Genomic DNA, 23,401 nt, shown 5'->3' on the forward strand with positions numbered 1-23,401 from the left:
CAGCGAGTGAAGATGTAACGAAATGTTCCGGGTCATACCCGGGTCACACCCGGGTCATACCCGGGTCATACCCGGGTCACACTACATTGAAACACAGACATTCATGGCCGTATCTCCTGTACATTATAAATCCATAGACAATGACAATCTCTAGGAAGAACTGTGGAAGAGATAACTGGCTCTTCTTCGCGCACTAACGCCAGACATTCTGCTGTGATTAGTTACGGACTATTAGCAAGTGAAACAAGAGTCACAGGATAAGTATTTTCCTTACAGCTCATTCGTATATCAAACGACGTAGAGAGAACTCTTTTTACTGTGGACATTATCCACAGATGAAGATCCTTGGTCGAAAATATGGACAAGTGATAATTGTCAGACGACGTTTAATGTGCCAAGCAGACAACAGAATGCAGGTGTCCGACGTATTCCATCTGAAGCCAACAATAATGGCCTCATTTAAACGTGTAAAGGTCACTGGCTGTCATTACAATGAGCCAGGTAAATTACTATTTTGTTTGGCATCCGCCTGTTTAGTACTCAGTACCTAGGGTCGATGTTAAGTGAATAGGGCTAACCACTTCGAGGTCGTGAGGGGCGGGTCAAACCTAAAAACATAGATAAAGGTCATTTACGTTTCCCAGGTGCTATAGTTTCAATACCTGAAAGATATACATCTTCAAGGCGAGTAATAACCCTGGTGATTTAATCTTCCAAACAGCTCTGGTGAGTCTGATGACAGCGAATTCGGAAGCAAAACCCTTGGGGAAGGATGGGGGGGGGGGGATGCCTGCAGGTGGTATTCGAGCTGTCATCAACAAAGATGAATACAACTTACAATACAGTGTTCCGATAATAATATTTTATTTACTCGTCTTTCCCAAAATCCCACACAGTATTTCTTCAGAACCGGTCGAGGACCACAGAGTGGTCCGATCGAACCTAATAAAGTGGTCTTACCAGATCACAGAATGATTATTATTATTATAATCAGAAAAGAAGCGCTAAGCCACAAGGACTATACAGCTCTTACCAGATCACAGAATGAGCCTTCAAAAAATAACACAAGACTTTAGGGTCTTACAGAAATAAGAGTAGGACACATTGTCATAGAAAATGGGATCACAGTCGAAGTCTTGATCTTAAAGTAAGACTCTTACATATCTCACTCTTACAGAAAGACTCATATGGTTCCAAGAACAATAGTTGATCTTCCATATGTGCTAACTTTAGCACTAGTTAGTGTTTTTAAGAGAAACGACGCGGTCTCAATAATTATAGTCTCTCTTCTTAGCTGTGTTGTTGTTAACATTGATGTTGAATGTTTCCACAGTGTTGACATAAACGTTGATGTTATATATTTCCTACAATGTTGACGTGAAATAAACAATGTTATTATAGACATACTCTGAAGATTATCCATAAGGTAGATTATATTAAAGTAACTGGCGGTAGTTGTGTTCTGAATTAAATTAGCTTATTAATACAACCTGGATTAAGGTAATTGGAATCATAGTGCATTAAGGTAATTCATGATGTTTTCACATAGTACAAGGTAACTTATGGTGGTATTATGGATTTTAGGGTAAATAATGGTGATATTATAGGTTTAATAATAATCTTTATTTCTACATGTACAAGGCATACAGTCCATAGCTGACATCAATGACAGTCCATAGCTGACATCAATGACAGTCCATAGCTGACATCAATGACAGTTCATAGCTGACATCAATGACAGTTCATAGCTGACATCAATGACAGTTCATAGCTGACATCAATGACATACTGCTATATAGAAAGCCCGATCTTATGCAGATAATTTCGGGCAAATTAGGTTAGTATTGTACCCAGGATGCGACCCACACCAGTCCACTAACACCCAGGTACCCATTTTACTGATGGGTGAACATAGACAGGAGGTGTCTCAGGAAAATACGTATGAATGTTTCCACCCGTACCGGGGATCGAACCACGGACCTCAGTGTGTGAGCTGGCAATCGAGTTATGGGACACCTATGGTGTTATTATAGACTTTAATGTAACTTATGGAGGTCTTAAGAAGAGGAAGATCTGACAACACTGTGAAATACTTGTTTTTCAAGTCACTTAAAAAGTAATTTATAGAAGTAGTGACGTCATGGGTTATAAAAGTTACTTTTTTATTTGCCATCTTATTTAAGTTGTAATATCTAAGACATGAGAAGAATCTGGCAACTTTAGTAACGGGACCAGGGAATTCCCCTGAGTAAGTTAGTAAGGTGTGTGGGAGCCAGGTGGGTGTGTCAGTGTGTGTGGGAGCCAGGTGGGTGTGTCAGTGTGTGTGGGAGCCAGGTGGGTGGGTCAGTGTGTGTGGGAGCCAGGTGGGTGTGTCAGTGTGTGTGGGAGCCAGGTGGGTAGGTTAGTGTGTGTGGGAGCCAGTTGGGTGGGTCAGTGTGTGTGGGAGCCAGGTGGGTGTGTCAGTGTGTGTGGGAGCCAGGTGGGTGTGTCAGTGTGTGTGGGAGCCAGGTGGGTGTGTCAGTGTGTGTGTGGGAGCCAGGTGGGTGTGTCAGTGTGTGTGGGAGCCAGGTGGGTGTGTCAGTGTGTTTGGAAGCCAGGTGGGTGTGTCAGTGTGTGTGGGAGCCAGGTGGGTGTGTCAGTGTGTGTGGGAGCCAGGTGGGTGTGTCAGTGTGTGTGATAGCCAGGTGGGTGTGTCAGTGTGTGTGGGAGCCAGGTGGGTGTGTCAGTGTGTGTGGGAGCCAGGTGGGTAGGTTAGTGTGTGTGGGAGCCAGTTGGGTGGGTCAGTGTGTGTGGGAGCCAGGTGGGTGTGTCAGTGTGTGTGGGAGCCAGGTGGGTGTGTCAGTGTGTGTGGGAGCCAGGTGGGTGTGTCAGTGTGTGTGGGAGCCAGGTGGGTGTGTCAGTGTGTGTGGGAGCCAGGTGGGTGTGTCAGTGTGTTTGGAAGCCAGGTGGGTGTGTCAGTGTGTGTGGGAGCCAGGTGGGTGTGTCAGTGTGTGTGGGAGCCAGGTGGGTGTGTCAGTGTGTGTGATAGCCAGGTGGGCGTGTCAGTGTGTGTGTGGAAGCCAGGTGGGTGTGTCAGTGTGTGTGGGAGCTAGGTGGGTGTGTCAGTGTGTTTGGGAGACAGGTGGGTGTGTCAGTGTGTGTGGGAGCCAGGTGGGTGTGTCAGTGTGTGTGGGAGCCAGGTGGGTGTGTCAGTGTGTTTGGGAGACAGGTGGGTGTGTCAGTGTGTGTGGGAGCCAGGTGGGTGGGTCAGTGTGTGTGGGAGCCAGGTGGGTGGGTCAGTGTGTGTGGGAGCCAGGTGGGTGTGTCAGTGTGTTTGGGAGCCAGGTGGGTGTGTCTGTGTGTGTGGGAGCCAGGTGGGTTTGTCAGTGTGTGTAATAGCCAGGTGGGTGTGTCAGTGTGTTTGGGAGCCAGGTGGGTTTGTCAGTGTGTGTGGGAGCCAGGTGGGTGTGTCAGTGTGTGTGGGAGCCAGGTGGGTGTGTCAGTATGTGTGGGAGCCGGGTGGGTGTGTCAGTGTGTGTGGGAGCCAGGTGGGTGTGTCATTGTGTGTGGGATCCAGGAGGGTGTGTCTGTGTGTATGGGAGCCAGGTGGGTGTGTTAGTGTGCGGGAGCCAAGTAAGTGTGTCAATGTGTGTGGGAGCCAGGTAAGTGTGTCAGTGTGTGTGGGAGCCAGGTGGGTGTGTCAGTGTGTGTGGGAGCCAGGTGGGTGTGTCAGTGTGTGTGGGAGCCAGGTGGGTGTGTCAGTGTATGTGGGAGCCATGTGGGTGTGTCAGTGTGTGTGGGAGCCAGGTGGGTGTGTCAGTGTGTGTGGGAGCCAGGTGGGTGTGTCAGTGTGTGCGGGAGCTAGGTGAGTGTGTCAGTGTGTGTGGGAGCCAGGTGGGTGTGTTAGTGTGTGTGGGAGCCAGGTGGGTGTGTCAGTGTGTGTGATGGCCAGGTGGGTGTGTCAGTGTGTGTGGGAGCCAGGTGGGTGTGTCGGTGTGTGTGGGTGGCAGGTGGGTGTGTCAGTGTGTGTGGGAGCCAGGTGGGTGTGTCAGTGTGTGTGGGAGCCAGGTGGGTGTGTCAGTGTGTGTGGGAGCCAGGTGGGTGTGTCAGTGTGTGTGATAGCCAGGTGGGTGTGTCAGTGTGTGTGGGAGCCAGGTGGGTGTGTCAGTGTGTGTGGGAGCCAGGTGGGTAGGTTAGTGTGTGTGGGAGCCAGTTGGGTGGGTCAGTGTGTGTGGGAGCCAGGTGGGTGTGTCAGTGTGTGTGGGAGCCAGGTGGGTGTGTCAGTGTGTGTGGGAGCCAGGTGGGTGTGTCAGTGTGTGTGGGAGCCAGGTGGGTGTGTCAGTGTGTGTGGGAGCCAGGTGGGTGTGTCAGTGTGTTTGGAAGCCAGGTGGGTGTGTCAGTGTGTGTGGGAGCCAGGTGGGTGTGTCAGTGTGTGTGGGAGCCAGGTGGGTGTGTCAGTGTGTGTGATAGCCAGGTGGGCGTGTCAGTGTGTGTGTGGAAGCCAGGTGGGTGTGTCAGTGTGTGTGGGAGCTAGGTGGGTGTGTCAGTGTGTTTGGGAGACAGGTGGGTGTGTCAGTGTGTGTGGGAGCCAGGTGGGTGGGTCAGTGTGTGTGGGAGCCAGGTGGGTGGGTCAGTGTGTTTGGGAGACAGGTGGGTGTGTCAGTGTGTGTGGGAGCCAGGTGGGTGGGTCAGTGTGTGTGGGAGCCAGGTGGGTGTGTCAGTGTTTGCGGGAGCCAGGTGGATGTGTCAGTGTGTATGGGAGCCAGGAGGATGGGTCAGTGTGTGTGGGAGCTAGGTGGGTGTGTCAGTGTGTGTGTGGGAGACAGGTGGGTGTGTCAGTGTGTGCGGGAGCCAGGTGGATGTGTCAGTGTGTGTGGGAGCCAGAAGGGTGGGTCAGTGTGTGTGGGAGCCAGGTGGGTGTGTCAGTGTGTTTGGGAGCCAGGTGGGTGTGTCTGTGTGTGTGGGAGCCAGGTGGGTTTGTCAGTGTGTGTAATAGCCAGGTGGGTGTGTCAGTGTGTTTGGGAGCCAGGTGGGTTTGTCAGTGTGTGTGGGAGCCAGGTGGGTGTGTCAGTGTGTGTGGGAGCCAGGTGGGTGTGTCAGTATGTGTGGGAGCCGGGTGGGTGTGTCAGTGTGTGTGGGAGCCAGGTGGGTGTGTCATTGTGTGTGGGATCCAGGAGGGTGTGTCTGTGTGTATGGGAGCCAGGTGGGTGTGTTAGTGTGCGGGAGCCAAGTAAGTGTGTCAATGTGTGTGGGAGCCAGGTAAGTGTGTCAGTGTGTGTGGGAGCCAGGTGGGTGTGTCAGTGTGTGTGGGAGCCAGGTGGGTGTGTCAGTGTGTGTGGGAGCCAGGTGGGTGTGTCAGTGTATGTGGGAGCCATGTGGGTGTGTCAGTGTGTGTGGGAGCCAGGTGGGTGTGTCAGTGTGTGTGGGAGCCAGGTGGGTGTGTCAGTGTGTGCGGGAGCTAGGTGGGTGTGTCAGTGTGTTTGGGAGCCAGGTGGGTGTGTTAGTGTGTGTGGGAGCCAGGTGGGTGTGTCAGTGTGTGTGATGGCCAGGTGGGTGTGTCAGTGTGTGTGGGAGCCAGGTGGGTGTGTTAGTGTGTGTGGGAGCCAGGTGGGTGTATCAGTGTGTGTGGGAGCCAGGTGGGTGTATCAGTGTGTGTGGGTGGCAGGTGGGTGTGTCAGTGTGTGTGGGAGCCAGGTGGGTGTGTCAGTATGTGTGGGAGCCAGGTGGGTGGGTCAGTGTGTGCGGGAGCCAGGTGGATGTGTCATTGTGTGTGGGAGCCAGGTGGGTGTGTCATTGTGTGTGGGAGCCAGGTGGGTGTGTCAGTGTGTGTGAGAGCCAGGTGGGTGTGTCAGTGTATGTGGGACCCAGGTGGGTGTGTCAGTGTGTGTGGGAGCCAGGTGGGTGTGTCAGTGTGTGTTTGAGCCAGGTAGGTGTGTCAGTGTGTGTGGGAGCCAGGTGCGTGTGTCAATGTGTGTGGGAGCCAGGTGGGTGTGTCAGTGTGTGTGGGAGCCAGGTGGGTGTATCAGTGTGTGTGGGAGCCAGGTGGCTGTGTAAGTGTGTGTGGGAGCCAGGTGGGTGTGTCAGTGTGTGTGGGAGCCAGGTGGGTGTGTCAGTGTTTGCGGGAGCCAGGTGGATGTGTCAGTGTGTATGGGAGCCAGGAGGGTGGGTCAGTGTGTGTGGGAGCCAGGTGGGTGTGTGGGAGACAGGTGGGTGTGTCAGTGTGTGCGGGAGCCAGGTGGATGTGTCAGTGTGTGTGGGAGCCAGAAGGGTGGGTCAGTGTGTGTGGGAGCCAGGTGGGTGTGTCAGTGTGTGCGGGAGCCAGGTGGGTGTGTCAGTGTGTGTGGGAGCCAGGTGGGTGTGTCAGTGTATGTGGGAGCCATGTGGGTGTGTCAGTGTGTGTGGGAGCCAGGTGGGTGTGTCAGTGTGTGTGGGAGCCAGGTGGGTGTGTCAGTGTGTGCGGGAGCTAGGTGAGTGTGTCAGTGTGTGTGGGAGCCAGGTGGGTGTGTTAGTGTGTGTGGGAGCCAGGTGGGTGTGTCAGTGTGTGTGATGGCCAGGTGGGTGTGTCAGTGTGTGTGGGAGCCAGGTGGGTGTGTCGGTGTGTGTGGGTGGCAGGTGGGTGTGTCAGTGTGTGTGGGAGCCAGGTGGGTGTATCAGTGTGTGTGGGTGGCAGGTGGGTGTGTCAGTGTGTGTGGGAGCCAGGTGGGTGTGTCAGTATGTGTGGGAGCCAGGTGGGTGGGTCAGTGTGTGCGGGAGCCAGGTGGATGTGTCAGTGTGTGTGGGAGCCAGGTGGGTGTGTCATTGTGTGTGGGAGCCAGGTGGGTGTGTCAGTGTGTGTGAGAGCCAGGTGGGTGTGTCAGTGTATGTGGGACCCAGGTGGGTGTGTCAGTGTGTGTGGGAGCCAGGTGGGTGTGTCAGTGTGTGTTTGAGCCAGGTGGGTGTGTCAGTGTGTGTGTGGGAGCCAGGTGGGTGTGTCAATGTGTGTGGGAGCCAGGTGGGTGTGTCAGTGTGTGTGGGAGCCAGGTGGGTGTATCAGTGTGTGTGGGAGCCAGGTGGCTGTGTAAGTGTGTGTGGGAGCCAGGTGGGTGTGTCAGTGTGTGTGGGAGCCAGGTGGGTGTGTCAGTGTTTGCGGGAGCCAGGTGGATGTGTCAGTGTGTATGGGAGCCAGGAGGATGGGTCAGTGTGTGTGGGAGCTAGGTGGGTGTGTCAGTGTGTGTGTGGGAGACAGGTGGGTGTGTCAGTGTGTGCGCGAGCCAGGTGGATGTGTCAGTGTGTGTGGGAGCCAGAAGGGTGGGTCAGTGTGTGTGGGAGCCAGGTGGGTGTGTCAGTGTGTGCGGGAGCCAGGTGGATGTGTCAGTGTGTGTGGGAGCCAGGAGGGTGGGTCAGTGTGTGTGGGAGCCAGGTGGGTGTGTCAGTGTGTGTGGGAGCCAGGTGGGTGTGTCAGTGTGTGTTGGCGCCAGGTGGGTGGGTCAGTGTGTGTGGGAGCCAGGTGGGTGGGTCAGTGTGTGTGGGTGCCAGGTGGGTGTGTCAGTGTGTGTGGGAGCCAGGTGGGTGTGTCAGTGTGTGTGAGAACCAGGTGGGTGGGTCAGTGTGGGAACTGAGGTGGATGGGTCAGTGTGGAAGCCATGTGGGTTGGTCAATGTGAGAGCCAGGTGGGTGGGTCAGTGTAGGAGCCAGGTGGATAGGTCAGTGTGGAAGCCAGGTGGGTGGGTCAGTGTGTGTGTGTGTGGGAGCCAGGTTTTTGGGCCAGTGTGTGTATGTGTGGGAGCCAGGTGGGTGGGTCAGTATGGGAACCAGGTGGATGGGCCAGTGTGTGTGAGGACCAGGTGAGTGGGTCACTGTGTGCCGGAGGAAGGTGGGTGGGTTATTGTGTGGTGACCAGGTGGGTAGGTCAGTGTATATGGGGACTAGGTGGGTTGGTCAGTGTATGTGGGAGGCAGGTGGGTGGGTTAGTGTGTGTGGGGACCAGGTGGGTGGGTTAGTGTGTGTTCGGGCCAGGTAGTTGGGACAGTGTGTGTGAGGCCAGGTGGGTGGGTCAGTGTGTGTTGGAGCCAGGTGGGTGGGTCAGTGTGTGATATCCAGGTTTGGAGGGTGGGTTTTGGGTGGGTGGTTGGGTGGGTGTGTGGGTAGTTGGGTGGATAGTAGGTTGATGGTATGTTGAGTGGGTGGGTGGTTTAATGGATGGTTGGGCGTGTGGGTGTTTAGGAGGGCGTCTGGTTGGTGGGTGAGATGGTGGGTGGATAGGTGTATGATTGATTGGGTGAGTGAGTGGGTAGGTGGGTAGGAGTATGGTTAGTTAAGTGGCTGGTTGGGTGGGTGAGTGGGTGGGTAGGTGAATGGTTGGTTGTGTGGCTGGTTGGGTGGGTGGGTGTGTGGGTGGGTGTGTGGGTGGGTGGGTGGGTGGATGGTTGGTTGAGTGGCTGGTTGGGTGGGTGGATGGTTGGTTGTGTGGCTGGTTGGGTGGGTGGGTGGTGGTTGGGTGGGTGGGTGGATGGTTGGGTGGGTGTGTGGGTGGGTGGGTGGGTGGGTGGGTGGGTGGGTGGGTGGGTGGATGGTTGATTGAGTGGCTGGTTGGGTGGGTGGGTGGATGATTGGTTGAGTGGCTAGTTGGGTGGGTGGGTGGATGGTTGGTTGAGTGGCTGGTTGGGTGGGTGGGTGTATGGTTGGTTGAGCTCGTTGGGTGGGTGGGTTGATGGTTGAGTGGCTGGTTGGGTGGGTGGGTGGATGGTTGGTTGAGTGGCTGGTTGGGTGGGTGGGTGGGTGTGTGGGTGGGTGTGTGGGTGGGTGGGTGGGTGGGTGTGCGGGTGGGTGAGTGAGTTAGCTTTGGGTGAAAGAAAGCTCTCTCTAAGAAGATGAAAGCGGGCCACTGACTGGAAAGTTGTGGAGAAGAGAGAACTCACCTTATGGAGTTGAGTTCCGTTCTCTGGTGTTTTTTGTAGGTGAGATCGGGAATGAGCGCCAGGTGGGAGATCTGCACACATGCCCACCCGAACTGGAAGACGCAGACGAAGAAACAGTAGTAGGCGAACTGTGCCCACATGTCTGCATCCTGGCAGCCCAGACAACTATTGAAGATGAAGGGAAAACTCAGGAAGACCAGAAGTGTACCTGTGGAATGCCAGGAATCATCAATACATACACACACACACACACATTATATATATATATATATATATATATATATATATATATATATATATATATATATATATATATATATATATATATATATATAAATATATATATATATATATATATATGATGGAGACAATATGCTACCTTGGAAGGATGGAAAGCAGATTGCCTGGGACTACACATGTGCCGCCACATTGGCAGACACCTACTTGCCATACTCCGTAGTGGAAGGGGGTGGAGCTGCCAGCCACAGGGAGACTCAGAAGATCCGCAAATATGAAGACCTTCCCCCTTGCTATAACTTCATTCCAATAGGGTCGGGGACCCTTGGAGCATGGAGCAAGTGTGCTCTAAAGTTCCTCAAAGAGCTAGGTGAAAAGCTCATCATAGAAACCAAGGACCACAGGGCGACCAGCTTCCTCTTTCAGAGACTCAGTGTTGCGATCCAGAGAGGAAATGCCTGCAGCATTCTGGGCATGCGGCCCACCGCCGGGGAGCTGGACGAAGTATTCGAGATGTAACTCTGAGTTACCTATGTTGTTTTACTTTGTATCATATTTTTGTGAATGTTTTGTCAATGTATTTTGTCTTTAAATAAAATATATATATATAATATAGGGGGTGGTAGGAAAAAATTCTCAAACAGCTTCAGGGAGAATCTTGAGTTTTCCCTGAATCAAGTTTATTCTTTTCTCTGAGGATGAGGGTCCCTATAACAGTTCTAGAGGTGGTACCTCCCTATATTATATATATATATATATATATATATATATATATATATATATATATATATATATATATATATATATATATATATATATATATATATATATATATACAGTAGTTTGTTGGAGTATGTATTGGTAGATAAAAGACTGTTGAGTAGACTTCAGGATGTACATGTTTATAGAGGGGCCACAGATATATCAGATCACTTTCTAGTTGTAGCTACACTGAGAGTAAAAGGTAGATGGGATACAAGGAGAATAGAAGCATCAGGGAAGAGAGAGGTGAAGGTTTATAAACTAAAAGAGGAGGCAGTTAGGGTAAGATATAAACAGCTATTGGAGGATAGATGGGCTAATGAGAGCATAGGCAATGGGGTCGAAGAGGTATGGGGTAGGTTTAAAAATATAGTGTTAGAGTGTTCAGCAGAAGTTTGTGGTTACAGGAAAGTGGGTGCGGGAGGGAAGAGGAGCGATTGGTGGAATGATGATGTAAAGAGAGTAGTAAGGGAGAAAAAGTTAGCATATGAGAAGTTTTTACAAAGTAGAAGTGATGCAAGGAGGGAAGAGTATATGGAGAAAAAGAGAGAGGTTAAGAGAGTGGTGAAGCAATGTAAAAAGAGAGCAAATGAGAGAGTGGGTGAGATGTTATCAACAAATTTTGTTGAAAATAAGAAAAAGTTTTGGAGTGAGATTAACAAGTTAAGAAAGCCTAGAGAACAAATGGATTTGTCAGTTAAAAATAGGAGAGGAGAGTTATTAAATGGAGAGTTAGAGGTATTGGGAAGATGGAGGGAATATTTTGAGGAATTGTTAAATGTTGATGAAGATAGGGAAGCTGAGATTTCGTGTATAGGACAAGGAGGAATAACATCTTGTAGGAGTGAGGAAGAGCCAGTTGTGAGTGTGGGGGAAGTTCGTGAGGCAGTAGGTAAAATGAAAGGGGGTAAGGCAGCCGGGATTGATGGGATAAAGATAGAAATGTTAAAAGCAGGTGGGGATATAGTTTTGGAGTGGTTGGTGCAATTATTTAATAAATGTATGGAAGAGGGTAAGGTACCTAGGGATTGGCAGAGAGCATGCATAGTTCCTTTGTATAAAGGCAAAGGGGATAAAAGAGAGTGCAAAAATTATAGGGGGATAAGTCTGCTGAGTATACCTGGTAAAGTGTATGGTAGAGTTATTATTGAAAGAATTAAGAGTAAGACGGAGAATAGGATAGCAGATGAACAAGGAGGCTTTAGGAAAGGTAGGGGTGTGTGGACCAGGTGTTTACAGTGAAACATATAAGTGAACAGTATTTAGATAAGGCTAAAGAGGTCTTTGTGGCATTTATGGATTTGGAAAAGGCGTATGACAGGGTGGATAGGGGGGCAATGTGGCAGATGTTGCAAGTGTATGGTGTAGGAGGTAGGTTACTGACTCAAGTTAGAGTATGTAGGAAAGAGGGAAATTATTTCCCAGTAAAAGTAGGCCTTAGACAAGGATGTGTGATGTCACCGTGGTTGTGTAATATATTTATAGATGGGGTTGTAAGAGAAGTAAATGCGAGGGTCTTGGCAAGAGGCGTGGAGTTAAAAGATAAAGAATCACACACAAAGTGGGAGTTGTCACAGCTGCTCTTTGCTGATGACACTGTGCTCTTGGGAGATTCTGAAGAGAAGTTGCAGAGATTGGTGGATGAATTTGGTAGGGTGTGCAAAAGAAGAAAATTAAAGGTGAATACAGGAAAGAGTAAGGTTATGAGGATAACAAAAAGATTAGGTGATGAAAGATTGAATATCAGATTGGAGGGAGAGAGTATGGAGGAGGTGAATGTATTCAGATATTTGGGAGTGGACGTGTCAGCGGATGGGTCTATGAAAGATGAGGTGAATCATAGAATTGATGAGGGGAAAAGAGTGAGTGGTGCACTTAGGAGTCTGTGGAGACAAAGAACTTTGTCCTTGGAGGCAAAGAGGGGAATGTATGAGAGTATAGTTTTACCAACGCTCTTATATGGGTGTGAAGCATGGGTGATGAATGTTGCAGCGAGGAGAAGGCTGGAGGCAGTGGAGATGTCATGTCTGAGGGCAATGTGTGGTGTGAATATAATACAGAGAATTCGTAGTTTGGAAGTTAGGAGGTGCGGGATTACCAAAACTGGTGTCCAGAGGGCTGAGGAAGGGTTGTTGAGGTGGTTCGGACATGTAGAGAGAATGGAGCGAAACAGAATGACTTCAAGAGTGTATCAGTCTGTAGTGGAAGGAAGGCGGGGTAGGGGTCGGCCTAGGAAAGGTTGGAGGGAGGGGGCAAAGGAGGTTTTGTGTGCGAGGGGCTTTGACTTCCAGCAGGCATGCATGAGCGTGTTTGATAGGAGTGAATGGAGACAAATGGTTTTTAATACTTGACGTGCTGTTGGAGTGTGAGCAAAGTAACATTTATGAAGGGGTTCAGGGAAATCGGCAGGCCAGACTTGAGTCCTGGAGATGGGAAGTACAGTGTCTGCACTCTGAAGGAGGGGTGTTAATGTTGCAGTTTTAAAACTGTAGTGTAAAGCACCCTTCTGGCAAGACAGTGATGGAGTGAATGATGGTGAAAGTTTTTCTTTTTCGGGCCACCCTGCCTTGGTGGGAATCGGCCAGTGTGATAATAATAATAAATATAATATATATATATATTATATAATAATATAATATATATATATATATATATATATATATATATATATATATATATATATATATATATATATATATATATATATATATATATATGTGTGTGTGTGTGTTTGCGTGTGTGTGTGTGCGTGTGTCGTGCAGAATATGTAAAACTGGTCAATTAGCAAGAACTCATTTAAAATTAAGTCGTTTCTGAAATTTTCTCTTATACGTTTAAAGATATATTTTTTCATTAATGTTAATGTAAAAATTTTTAATTTTGCACCAAAAGAATCTTAGGGAACTTACCTAACCTTTTTATAACAAGAACAATTTATTTTAGCCTATCCCAACTAAATATATTTTAAATACGTTTACAATAATTTAGTACTAAACAAACACAATCAAATATATTTTTTTCGTTAGGTTCAGAATTATTTTGGCGAAATTATTGCATACACAAATTTTCACTTGCCCTATATGGCAAGATGAGCGTTGCTATTTAAGCCAAGGTCGCAAGTTCTGCCTATTCGGCACGACATATATATATATATATATATATATATATATATATATATATATATATATATATATATATATATATATATATGTATGTATATATATATATATATATAATTATATATATATATATATATATATATATATATATATATATATATATATATATATATATATATATATATATATATATATATATATATATATATATATATGCAAAACAACAACTGTGAAAGAGTAGTGAAATTCCAAGTGCTTTCGTGATTACTCACATTGTCAAAGGAAGGCAATTAAAGTGCTTAGACTACATCTCACAGTCAACCCCCACAACAAAGAAACACCTGATGCGCGACAATACCGGACTCATAAGAAAAGAGGAACACTGCAGTAGATCCGCTGGTCCAACTAGACAGGTCCTCACGACATCCCACTAACAAATTATTCTACCCAAGAAATAAGGTTTATTATTTGTCCAATGTATTATTAAACTCTAACCAAATTTTATTAATTATAAATCAATCTAATTTATACAAACCTAAGGAAATATTCATATTATTTTCAAAACTGCTTTTTATGAAACAAGATTCAATTATATTTCAGTCAACCATGTACTTGATACAATTTTCTCAACTTTCTGAAAATCAATTGGATGGTTAAAATCTCTCACATGAATAAATAGAGCATTGGAATCTTGTCCAGTTCTAATGCTATATTTATGTTGTTTTAATCTTAGTTCGAGATTTTTACCAGTTTGACCGTAATAAACTTTATCGCAAATTTTACAAGGAATCTTATAGACACATCCATCAGCATTTTGGGGGGAATTCTTTATCAAAAGTTTTTTTACTGTATCAAGATTTTTGAATACAACTTTAATATTAAAAGTCTTAAGAAGAGAAAGCATATCAACCAAGTTTTCATGGTAAGGGAGAACCAACATATTTTTAGTTGAATAAGGCTGGTTGTCCCTTTTTGGGTTGTAAAAAGTATTTCTAGCAACTTTAAAAGATTTATCAATTATATTTCTTGGATATTTTAAATCATTACCTATTTCATAAATTTTGGATATTTCCTCATCTATTATTGAATCTTGTTTCATAAAAAGCAGTTTTGACAATAATATGAATATTTCCTTTGGTTTATATAAATTAGATCCATTTATAATTAATAGAATTTGGGAAGAATTTAATAATACACTGGACAAATAATAATTTTTAAAATTTTCTTGGGTAGAATAGTTTGTTGGTGGGTTTTGCGAAGGACCTGTCCAGTCGGGCCGGCGCAAGTCAGGTGTTTAACCGTTGTGGGATCTGATAGTGAGGTGTTGGCCAGACCCCTTATATACCTTCCTTGGATGCTTTACTTTCATAGTTCCTTGATAATGTGAGTAGTCACGAAAGCGCTTGGAATTTCTCTGTTCTTTCACAGTGGTTGTTTTGCATATATATATATATATATATATATATATATATATATATATATATATATATATATATATATATATATATATATATATATATATATATATATATATATATATCAAGACATCATTAACATCAATAAAATTCTGAAAAAAAGATGGTGTCATCATTAGAAATAATAAGAATAATAAGAGCAACAGTCAAGTGTAAAATATTATGTATTACAAGTAAAAACAAGAGACAACAATGGCTTGAAGGCTTGAAGCGTCTCTACATCTTTCCCCTGGGAACAATATTTCATTGAGCAATATTAGGGTGCAGATCGGACCAACGTTTTAAATTATCAGTGTTGGCCAATGGCTATGTAGGGGCTCGAGGAGACCAGTGGCTATGAAAGGGCTCGAGGAGACCAGTGGCTATGAAGGGGCTCGAGGAGACCAGTGGCTATGAAGGGGCTCGAGGAGACCAGTGGCTATGAAGGGGCTCGAGGAGACCAGTGGCTATGAAGGGGCTCGAGGAGACCAGTGGCTATGAAGGGGCTCGAGGAGATCAGTGGCTATAAAGGGGCTCGAGGAGACCAGTGGCTATGAAGGGGCTCGAGGAGACCATGAAGGGGCTGGCTATGAAGGGGCTTGAGGAGACCAGTGGCTATGAAGGGGCTCGAGGAGACCAGTGGCTATGAAGGGGCTCGAGGAGACCAGTGGCTATGGCTATGAAAGGGGCTCGAGGAGACCAATGGCTATGAAGGGGCTCGAGGAGACCAGTGGCTATGAAGGGGCTCGAGGAGACCAGTGGCTATGAAGGGGCTCGAGGAGACCAATGGCTATGAAGGGGCTCGAGGAGACCAGTGGCTATGAAGGGGCTCGAGGAGACCAATGGCTATGAAGGGGCTCGAGGAGACCAGTGGCTATGAAGGGGCTCGAGGAGACCAGTGGCTATGAAGGGGCTCGAGGAGACCAATGGCTATGAAGGGGCTCGAGGAGACCAGTGGCTATGAAGGGGCTCGAGGAGACCAGTGGCTATGAAGGGGCTCGAGGAGACCAGTGGCTATGAAGGGGCTCGAGGAGACCAATGGCTATGAAGGGGCTCGAGGAGACCAGTGGCTATGAAGGGGCTCGAGGAGACCAGTGGCTATGAAGGGGCTCGAGGAGACCAGTGGCTATGAAGGGGCTCGAGGGGACCAGTGGCTATGAAGGGGCTCGAGGAGACCAGTGGCTATGAAGGGGCTCGAGGAGACCAGTGGCTATGAAGGGGCTCGAGGAGACCAGTGGCTATGAAGGGGCTCGAGGAGACCAGTGGCTATGTAGGGGCTCGAGAGGACATAACAAAGATTTACAATTTAAGAGTACCTCAAAAATATTTTTCCATGTAAATGCGACGAGGCTTCACCCTCCCAACCTTGCTTCAGGGTCAATAAGTCAAGGACATGTGGTACGCTGCCCTGCCGCCTCACTACACACCTAACAAAGGAACTCTTACTGGATTTCTCCACTCACACAGAGGTAAATGACCACACTAACGAGGAAGAACGTTGTGTAAATATTTCCAAGTTGGAAATAATAAATATTATCAACGTGGAACAATATGCAAAGATCATCGGAGGGTAGGAATCGTGGGGAAGATCTTAGTGTACTGGCTGTTCCATTCAGGTACATCAAGTGCTGGAGTCACGTGATGTACCTGATAAAGACTATGAAAGCTTGTGAAGCTTTAAATTTCATAGTATAGTGCATGTTTCTTCTTTAACCTCCCGGTAGAAATATTGCCAACAGACATTTTCTGCGTCATCTCTCCTAGAACAAAAAAAGAGTGAATTATATTCGTTGCTGCCTGATGAACAGCAACAATGTTTCCAGGTGATATTTTCTTACGATATTTCCAGAGCCAGTTTGTAAAGTAAAAGGACACAAGTGCAACTAATGTGACATTTTATTGTGGCAACGTTTCGCTCTCCAGGAGCTTTGTCAAGCCGTTACAAACAGTACATGGACACAGAGGGTATATATTGGCTCATAGTGAGGTGCAATACTTGTGGTAGTAGTAGTAGTAATAGTGGCATAAGTTGTAGTAGTAGTAGTAGTAATAGTGGCATAAGTTGTAGTAGTAGTAGTAGTAATAGTGAGATAAGTTGTAGTAGTAGTAGTAGTAATAGTGGCATAAGTTGTAGTAGTAGTAGTAGTAATAGTGAGATAAGTTGTAGTAGTAGTAGTAGTAATAGTGGCATAAGTTGTAGTAGTAGTAGTAGTAATAGTGAGATAAGTTGTAGTAGTAGTAGTAGTAGTAGTAGTAGTAGTAGTAGTAGTAGTAGTAGTAATACAATATGTTAGAACAATTAACTTGCACATGAGTAAAAGGATATAAAAGCTATTACTTGGAAAACATAAAAATAGGCTGGATAGAGGCAGCCTGTTTCAATGTTCATTCTCTGTAATGTGCTTGTGTAGTATTAACAGGAGAGACTATGTGATGGCAGGGTTTACTGTTTTCAGGAGGATTCTTGCTAAGACTTTCAGAGATGATGAAGCTGCCTTTGTTTTGTTTAATTGTATTCGAAACAGCGATCAGTGCTGATTCGAGGCACTTGCGTCTGCGGAAATTAGTGTAAACTCCTGCGTTGACTGGCTCGCAGGACCCTATGTCTAGCCCTTATACAATGCCATATGGATTACGCTTGCTCTTCTTGGTAAGCTGCCTTTGTTTTGTTTAATTGTATTCGAAACAGCAATCAGTGCTGATTCGAGGCACTTGCGTCTGCGGAAATTAGTGTAAACTCCTGCGTTGACTGGTTCGTATGATAATAAGATGTTATCTTCATTATAGAATAATAAGAAAATATTATAACCTTTATACTATAATAATAAGTGCTGGATTTTGTTCTGGTTAGATCCTTTATCGAAGTGCTGGAAGCGATGGCAACTCTGGTGTTAGCACCAACACCACTCCCAGCAAAGTTATAATTCTTCCCAACAGCCAGGTTGCACTGAACGTTTCTAAAGTACTTTCACAAGCTAACACCAGAGTTGCCATCGCTTCCAGCACTTCAATAAAGGATCTAACCAGAACAAAATCCAGCACCACGAACCAACGCAGGAGTTTACACTATACCCTGTGGAGGCTGCGACAAGATTTATGTAGGTGAAACAGCAAGAAACCTCGACACCCGCCTCAATGAACACATTTACGCATGTAGGAACGATAACTTGAACAACGCCTGTGTACAACACCGAAATTCCACCAATCTTCTCATGAAGCTCAGGGACGCCCAACTAGTGATCAAAGAAACTAATTTCCGCAGACGCAAGTGCCGTGAATCTTCACTAATAGCTGTTTCTAATACAATTAAACAAAACAAAGGCAGCTTCACCATCTCTGAAGTCCTAGCAAGAATCCTCCTGAAAACAGTAAACCCTGCATCACATAGTCTCTCCTGTTAATACTACACAAGTACATTACAGAGAATCAACATTGAAACAGGCCTTCTCTTTCCAGCCTCCAATAGAAATATTTGTCTAACCTATTTTTATGTTTCTCAATAGCTTTTATATCCTTTTACTCATGTGCGAGTTAATTGTTCTAACACATTGTATTACTACTACTACTACTACAACTAATGCCACTATTACTACTACTACCACTAGTATTGCACCTCACTCTTATCCAATATATACACTCTGTGTCCATGTACTGTTTGTAACGGCTTGATAAAGCTCCTGGAGAGTGAAACGTTGCCACAATAAAATGTCACATTAGTTGCACTTGTGTCCTTTTACTTTACATATTGTCGGTAATTCTACCAACTTTATTACAATCTGTCGGACACAGAGTCAGTTTCTTGACGTTTCCTGAGAGCTTCCGGTTAGGAAAACTGCAAAGAGGTCAAAACAAGGAGAAAAAGATTATAGAAGAGGTGTATATCAAGGAAGGTGATAGAACATAGAAAAATGAGCAAAATAACTGCAACAGAGTATTGGTATCAGTATCAAGCTGCAACGGAGTATTGGTATCATTATCAACCTTCAACAGTGTATTGGTATCATTATCAACCTTCAACAGTGCATTGGTATCATTATCAACCTTCAACAGTGTATTGGTATCATTATCAACCTTCAACAGTGCATTGGTATCATTATCAACCTTCAACAGTGTATTGGTATCATTATCAACCTTCAACAGTGTATTGGTATCATTATCAACCTACAACAGATTATTGGTATCAGTATGAACCTACAACAGAGTATTGGTATCAGTATGAACCTCCAACAGAGTATTGGTATCAGTATGAACCTACAACAGAGTATTGGTATCAGTATGAACCTACAACAGAGTATTGGTATCAGTATGAACCTACAACAGAGTATTGGTATCAGTATCAACCTACAACAGAGTATTGGTATCAGTATCAAACTACTACAAAGTATTGGTATCAGTATCAACCTACAACAGAGTATTGGTATTAGTATCAACCTACAACAAAGTATTGGTATTAGTATCAACCTACAACAAAGTATTGGTATCAGTATCAACCTACAACAGAGTATTGGTATCAGTATGAACCTACAACAAAGTATTGGTATCAGTATCAACCTACAACAGAGTATTGGTATCAGTATGAACCTACAACAAAGTATTGGAATCAGTATTAGTAAAAATTCCGTCATCGTTCCGTCCTTGATGTTAAACCAGTTAAGACAACATCAATATATTCCTTGTTGCCTTCACAATTTATTCATAATAATGACAATAGTGTAATAATAATAATGGAATAATAATGATAATGATGTAAATGGTTTAGAAACCGATAAGTCGAAGAAAGAGAGACTTGTATAACATCTCGGTATGTTTATTGAGGCAATGTTTCTCAAGACTGATGGAGTGGACATCGACTCCAGACTAAGGGAACTAAGACTGAATGTGCTAGGATACGACGAGAGGTTAGCAGTAGCTAGACAACAACTTACCATTGAGGGGAAATCTGAAATGAATCAGATTACAGTTATATAAGAAGATAAACAACACTGTGCAACAAGGATAAGACTGGGGGAGAAGTGTAGAGGACACATAGACGATGAAACAGAGAGAGAGAGAGAGAGAGAGATGTGAAGAATTTAACACAAGAGGTAGTCACTGAGAAGACAGGAGCGGTACCTGTTTGCGGAATACTTGTAACGGGTTTACCAAAATTGAGCAACTTTCATATGTCAAAGGAAAAATTGATGAGTGTTGAGGGAAGTTGATATTAGCAATCACTGAGACTTTCAAAAAGCAACGTGGAATATACCGGTCAGATGAACAACTGTAAATATGATTCTTACAAATAAACAGGGAAATATACAAGAAGTCTTTAACTACAGGACACTATTGTTAATATGTATGCTCAGAAAAGTGCTGGAAAAATAACCAGGTTATTCACCTGAAAGAGAAGACCCTTGTTACAGTTAGTCTACGCGGACTGATGATGGCAAGTCGTGCCTCATGAACTTCCTGGAATTCCATGACTGAATAGCGAAAATCAAGCAAAAAATGAAAAAGCTGAATGTACTGCCACACCAGAGACTGACGAAAAATAGACTATCAAGAACGAGTTCAATGAAATGTACTCAAATGGATCACAGAGTACCTGACGAACAGAAGTCAAAGAGTGATAGGGAGTAAACATGAGGAATGCCAGAAGGACTCATATCCTGCAGTATTGTTGGTTCATGGGTTGAAACTAACGAAAATGTTAAAATAGACGAGGAATGAGAGAGGCTACAGGAGCAGTTTAACAACTGCCTGTTAAAAAGAACAAAAAGGCTCAATACCTGTTAAAGGTCGATCCAAATAAGTACAAGTTTTTTAAAAATCGAATCGGAGAGAGTGAAGGCCAAACATAAAATATATACTGAGAGAAAAATGCTATGAAACCTGAATATATGGCCAGAGACACATATAAACACCTTCATAGTGGCACCACGTGAATGACTGAAGGATATTAAAATTACTTTTATGTATTTACAATATGAAGTTGAGTACACGAGAGTTTGTAGAAGCAGTAGAGATGTGAAAACAATGTAATCAGTCCACCACCCTTGATGATGTAGTTTTAAGGTGGTCAGTCCCTCAGTCTGGTGTAGAGATTTGTTCCATAGTCTGGAGCAATGTGAAGTTTGAAGCGACAGTATGGAGACTTATATACTGTCAGAAGATGAGGTGTTGTCCACTGGTAGAAAAAAGAATGTAATTATTGAGAGGGCAGGTCTCTCACAGCCATCCATTCTCACTTGAAAAAGTCGTCCAAGGTGATTTCTGTACCAAGATACCGTTGTGTTGCTGTCTGACACAGTCAATATGAAAATGGTATATAATACGGATATGTTGATAAGTAAGACACATGTGCAACAGTTGAGGATCTTTATTTCGAAACGTTTCGCCTACACAACAGGCTTCTTCAGTCGAGTATAGAGGAGTTTGAAGAAGCAGTAGAGATATGAGGGACTGATTACATCATCTTCTCATCGCTACTGCTTCTACGAACTCCTCTGTACTCTACTGAAGAAGCCTACTGTGTAGGCGAAACGTTTTTGAATAAAGATGCTTAGCTGTTGCACATGTGTCTGACTTATTAACATGACGGTATTGTATACCATCTTCATGTTCAGCAGCTGGAAGAGAGATTCGAGGACTTTATTGTAACAACCCGGGAAGACAGAAAGATCAGTTTCTGCATGACAATAATGCACAAGGTCAGCTTTCCGGAAATGAGGAAGACACTGGAAAGAGAGCATTAGCAACAGGTAAAAATGCAGATACGTCTACCTACCTGCCTGGAGAGTGTTCCAGGGTCAACGACCCCGCGGACCTGTCCATGACCAGGCCTCGTGGCGGATCAGGGCCCGACCAACCAGGCTGTTACTGCTAGTTGCACGCAATCCAATTTACGAACCACAGCCCGGCTGGTCACGTACTGACTTTAGGTATCTATTCAGCTCCCTCTTAAAGACAGCCAGGGGTCTATTGCTAGTTTTTCACATACATGCTGGAGAGCAACTGAAGAGCCTTGGGTCTCTGACATTTATTGTCTTATCTTTTAGTATACTCACGGCAGTTTTGCTTTTCATTAGGGGAATGTTACACCGCCTGCCTAGTCTGTTTGCAGATTTGGGACTAGTCCCTCTAGGATTTTCCAGGAGTAAATTATGATGTATATTTCTCACTTGTGTTTCAAGAAACACAGGTCAAGAAACTTCAAACGGTCGCAGTAATTGAGATGCTGGACAGTACTTATGTATGCAGTGATAGTTCTCTGTATATTCTCAAGAGCTGCAGTTTCACCTGCCATAAAAGGGGCAGTTAGTGTATGATAGTATTCCAGCCTAGAGAGAACAAGTTCATTAAAGAGATTCCACACTGGCTTGGCATCCCTTATTTTGAAGATTCTCATTTTCCATCCTATCATTTCCCTCGCAGTTGTGATAATGACGTTGTTGTGATCGTTGAAAGTGTTAGGAAAAACCTCTTTAATCTTAGAATGGCAAAGAAGTGGCATGACCTAGATGAACAAGTTGTGGAGATGATCTCCATACTTAGTTTCAAGTGAAGGTATAATACCGCTGAAGAGACTATTTTTAAAGTTACAAAGAGGAGAAAAATGGAGACCAGGAGCTGTGTATCGTCTCTCTTCAACACAGCACGGTGAGTACAATGGTGTCAGTGACCTTGATCTTGCAGCGTCAGAAAGAACAAAAATAGTTCTCACAAGCTCAAGCTTTACATTACGAGGAACAAAGACGAGTAACGTAACGTGAGTGTCACCAACTCCAGTAACGTGAGTGTCACCAACTCCAGTAACGTGAGTGTCACCAACTCCAGTAACGTGAGTGTCACCAACTCCAGTAACGTGAGTGTCACCAACTCCAGTAACGTGAGTGTCAACAACTCCATTAACGTGAGTGTCACCAACTACAGTAACGTGAGTGTCACCAACTCCAGTAACGTGAGTGTCAACAACTCCAGTAACGTGAGTGACACCAACTACAGTAACGTGAGTGTCAACAACTCCAGTAACGTGAGTGTCACCAACTACAGTAACGTGAGTGTCACCAACTCCAGTAACGTGAGTGTCACCAACTACAGTAACGTGAGTGTCAACAACTCCAGTAACGTGAGTGTCAACAACTCCAGTAACGTGAGTGTCAACAACTCCAGTAACGTGAGTGTCACCAACTACAGTAACGTGAGTGTCAACAACTCCAGTAACGTGAGTGTCACCAACTACAGTAACGTGAGTGTCACCAACTCCAGTAACGTGAGTGTCACCAACTAGAGTAACGTGAGTGTCAACAACTCCAGTAACGTGAGTGTCACCAACTCCAGTAACGTGAGTGTCACCAACTCCAGTAACGTGAGTGTCACCAACTCCAGTAACGTGAGTGTCACCAACTCCAGTAACGTGAGTGTCACCAACTCCAGTAACGTGAGTGTCACCAACTCCAGTAACGTGAGTGTCACCAACTCCAGTAACGTGAGTGTCACCAACTCCAGTAACGTGAGTGTCACCAACTCCAGTAACGTGAGTAACGTGAGTGTCACCAACTCCAGTAACGTGAGTGTCACCAACTCCAGTAACGTGAGTGTCACCAACTCCAGTAACGTGAGTGTCACCAACTCCAGTAACGTGAGTGTCACCAACTCCAGTAACGTGAGTGTCACCAACTCCAGTAACGTGAGTGTCACCAACTCCAGTAACGTGAGTGTCACCAACTCCAGTAACGTGAGTGTCACCAACTCCAGTAATGTGAGTGTCAACAACTCCAGTAACGTGAGTGTCAACAACTCCAGTAACGTGAGTGTCACCAACTCCAGTAACGTGAGTGTCACCAACTCCAGTAACGTGAGTGTCAACAACTCCAGTAACGTGAGTGTCACCAACTCCAGTAACGTGAGTGTCACCAACTCCAGTAACGTGAGTGTCACCAACTCCAGTAACGTGAGTGTCACCAACTCCAGT

The 23,401-nt window shown here is 45.4% G+C and overlaps 1 protein-coding gene across 1 annotated transcript in view; it reads right to left on the reverse strand.

Moving 5' to 3' along the window:
* The window catches only part of LOC128698548 (major facilitator superfamily domain-containing protein 12), a 576,952-nt gene that overhangs the window by 40,399 nt on the left and 513,152 nt on the right, over positions 1-23,401 (reverse strand). Inside the window, exon 5 of the mRNA XM_070084952.1 lies at positions 8,877-9,084. Within this exon, the coding sequence (XP_069941053.1) occupies positions 8,877-9,084 (208 nt within the window). The remainder of the gene's footprint in view (positions 1-8,876; positions 9,085-23,401) is intronic.

Source organism: Cherax quadricarinatus, chromosome 14 (assembly GCF_038502225.1).
Source record: "Cherax quadricarinatus isolate ZL_2023a chromosome 14, ASM3850222v1, whole genome shotgun sequence".
In the NCBI taxonomy this organism is placed as follows: domain Eukaryota; kingdom Metazoa; phylum Arthropoda; class Malacostraca; order Decapoda; family Parastacidae; genus Cherax; species Cherax quadricarinatus.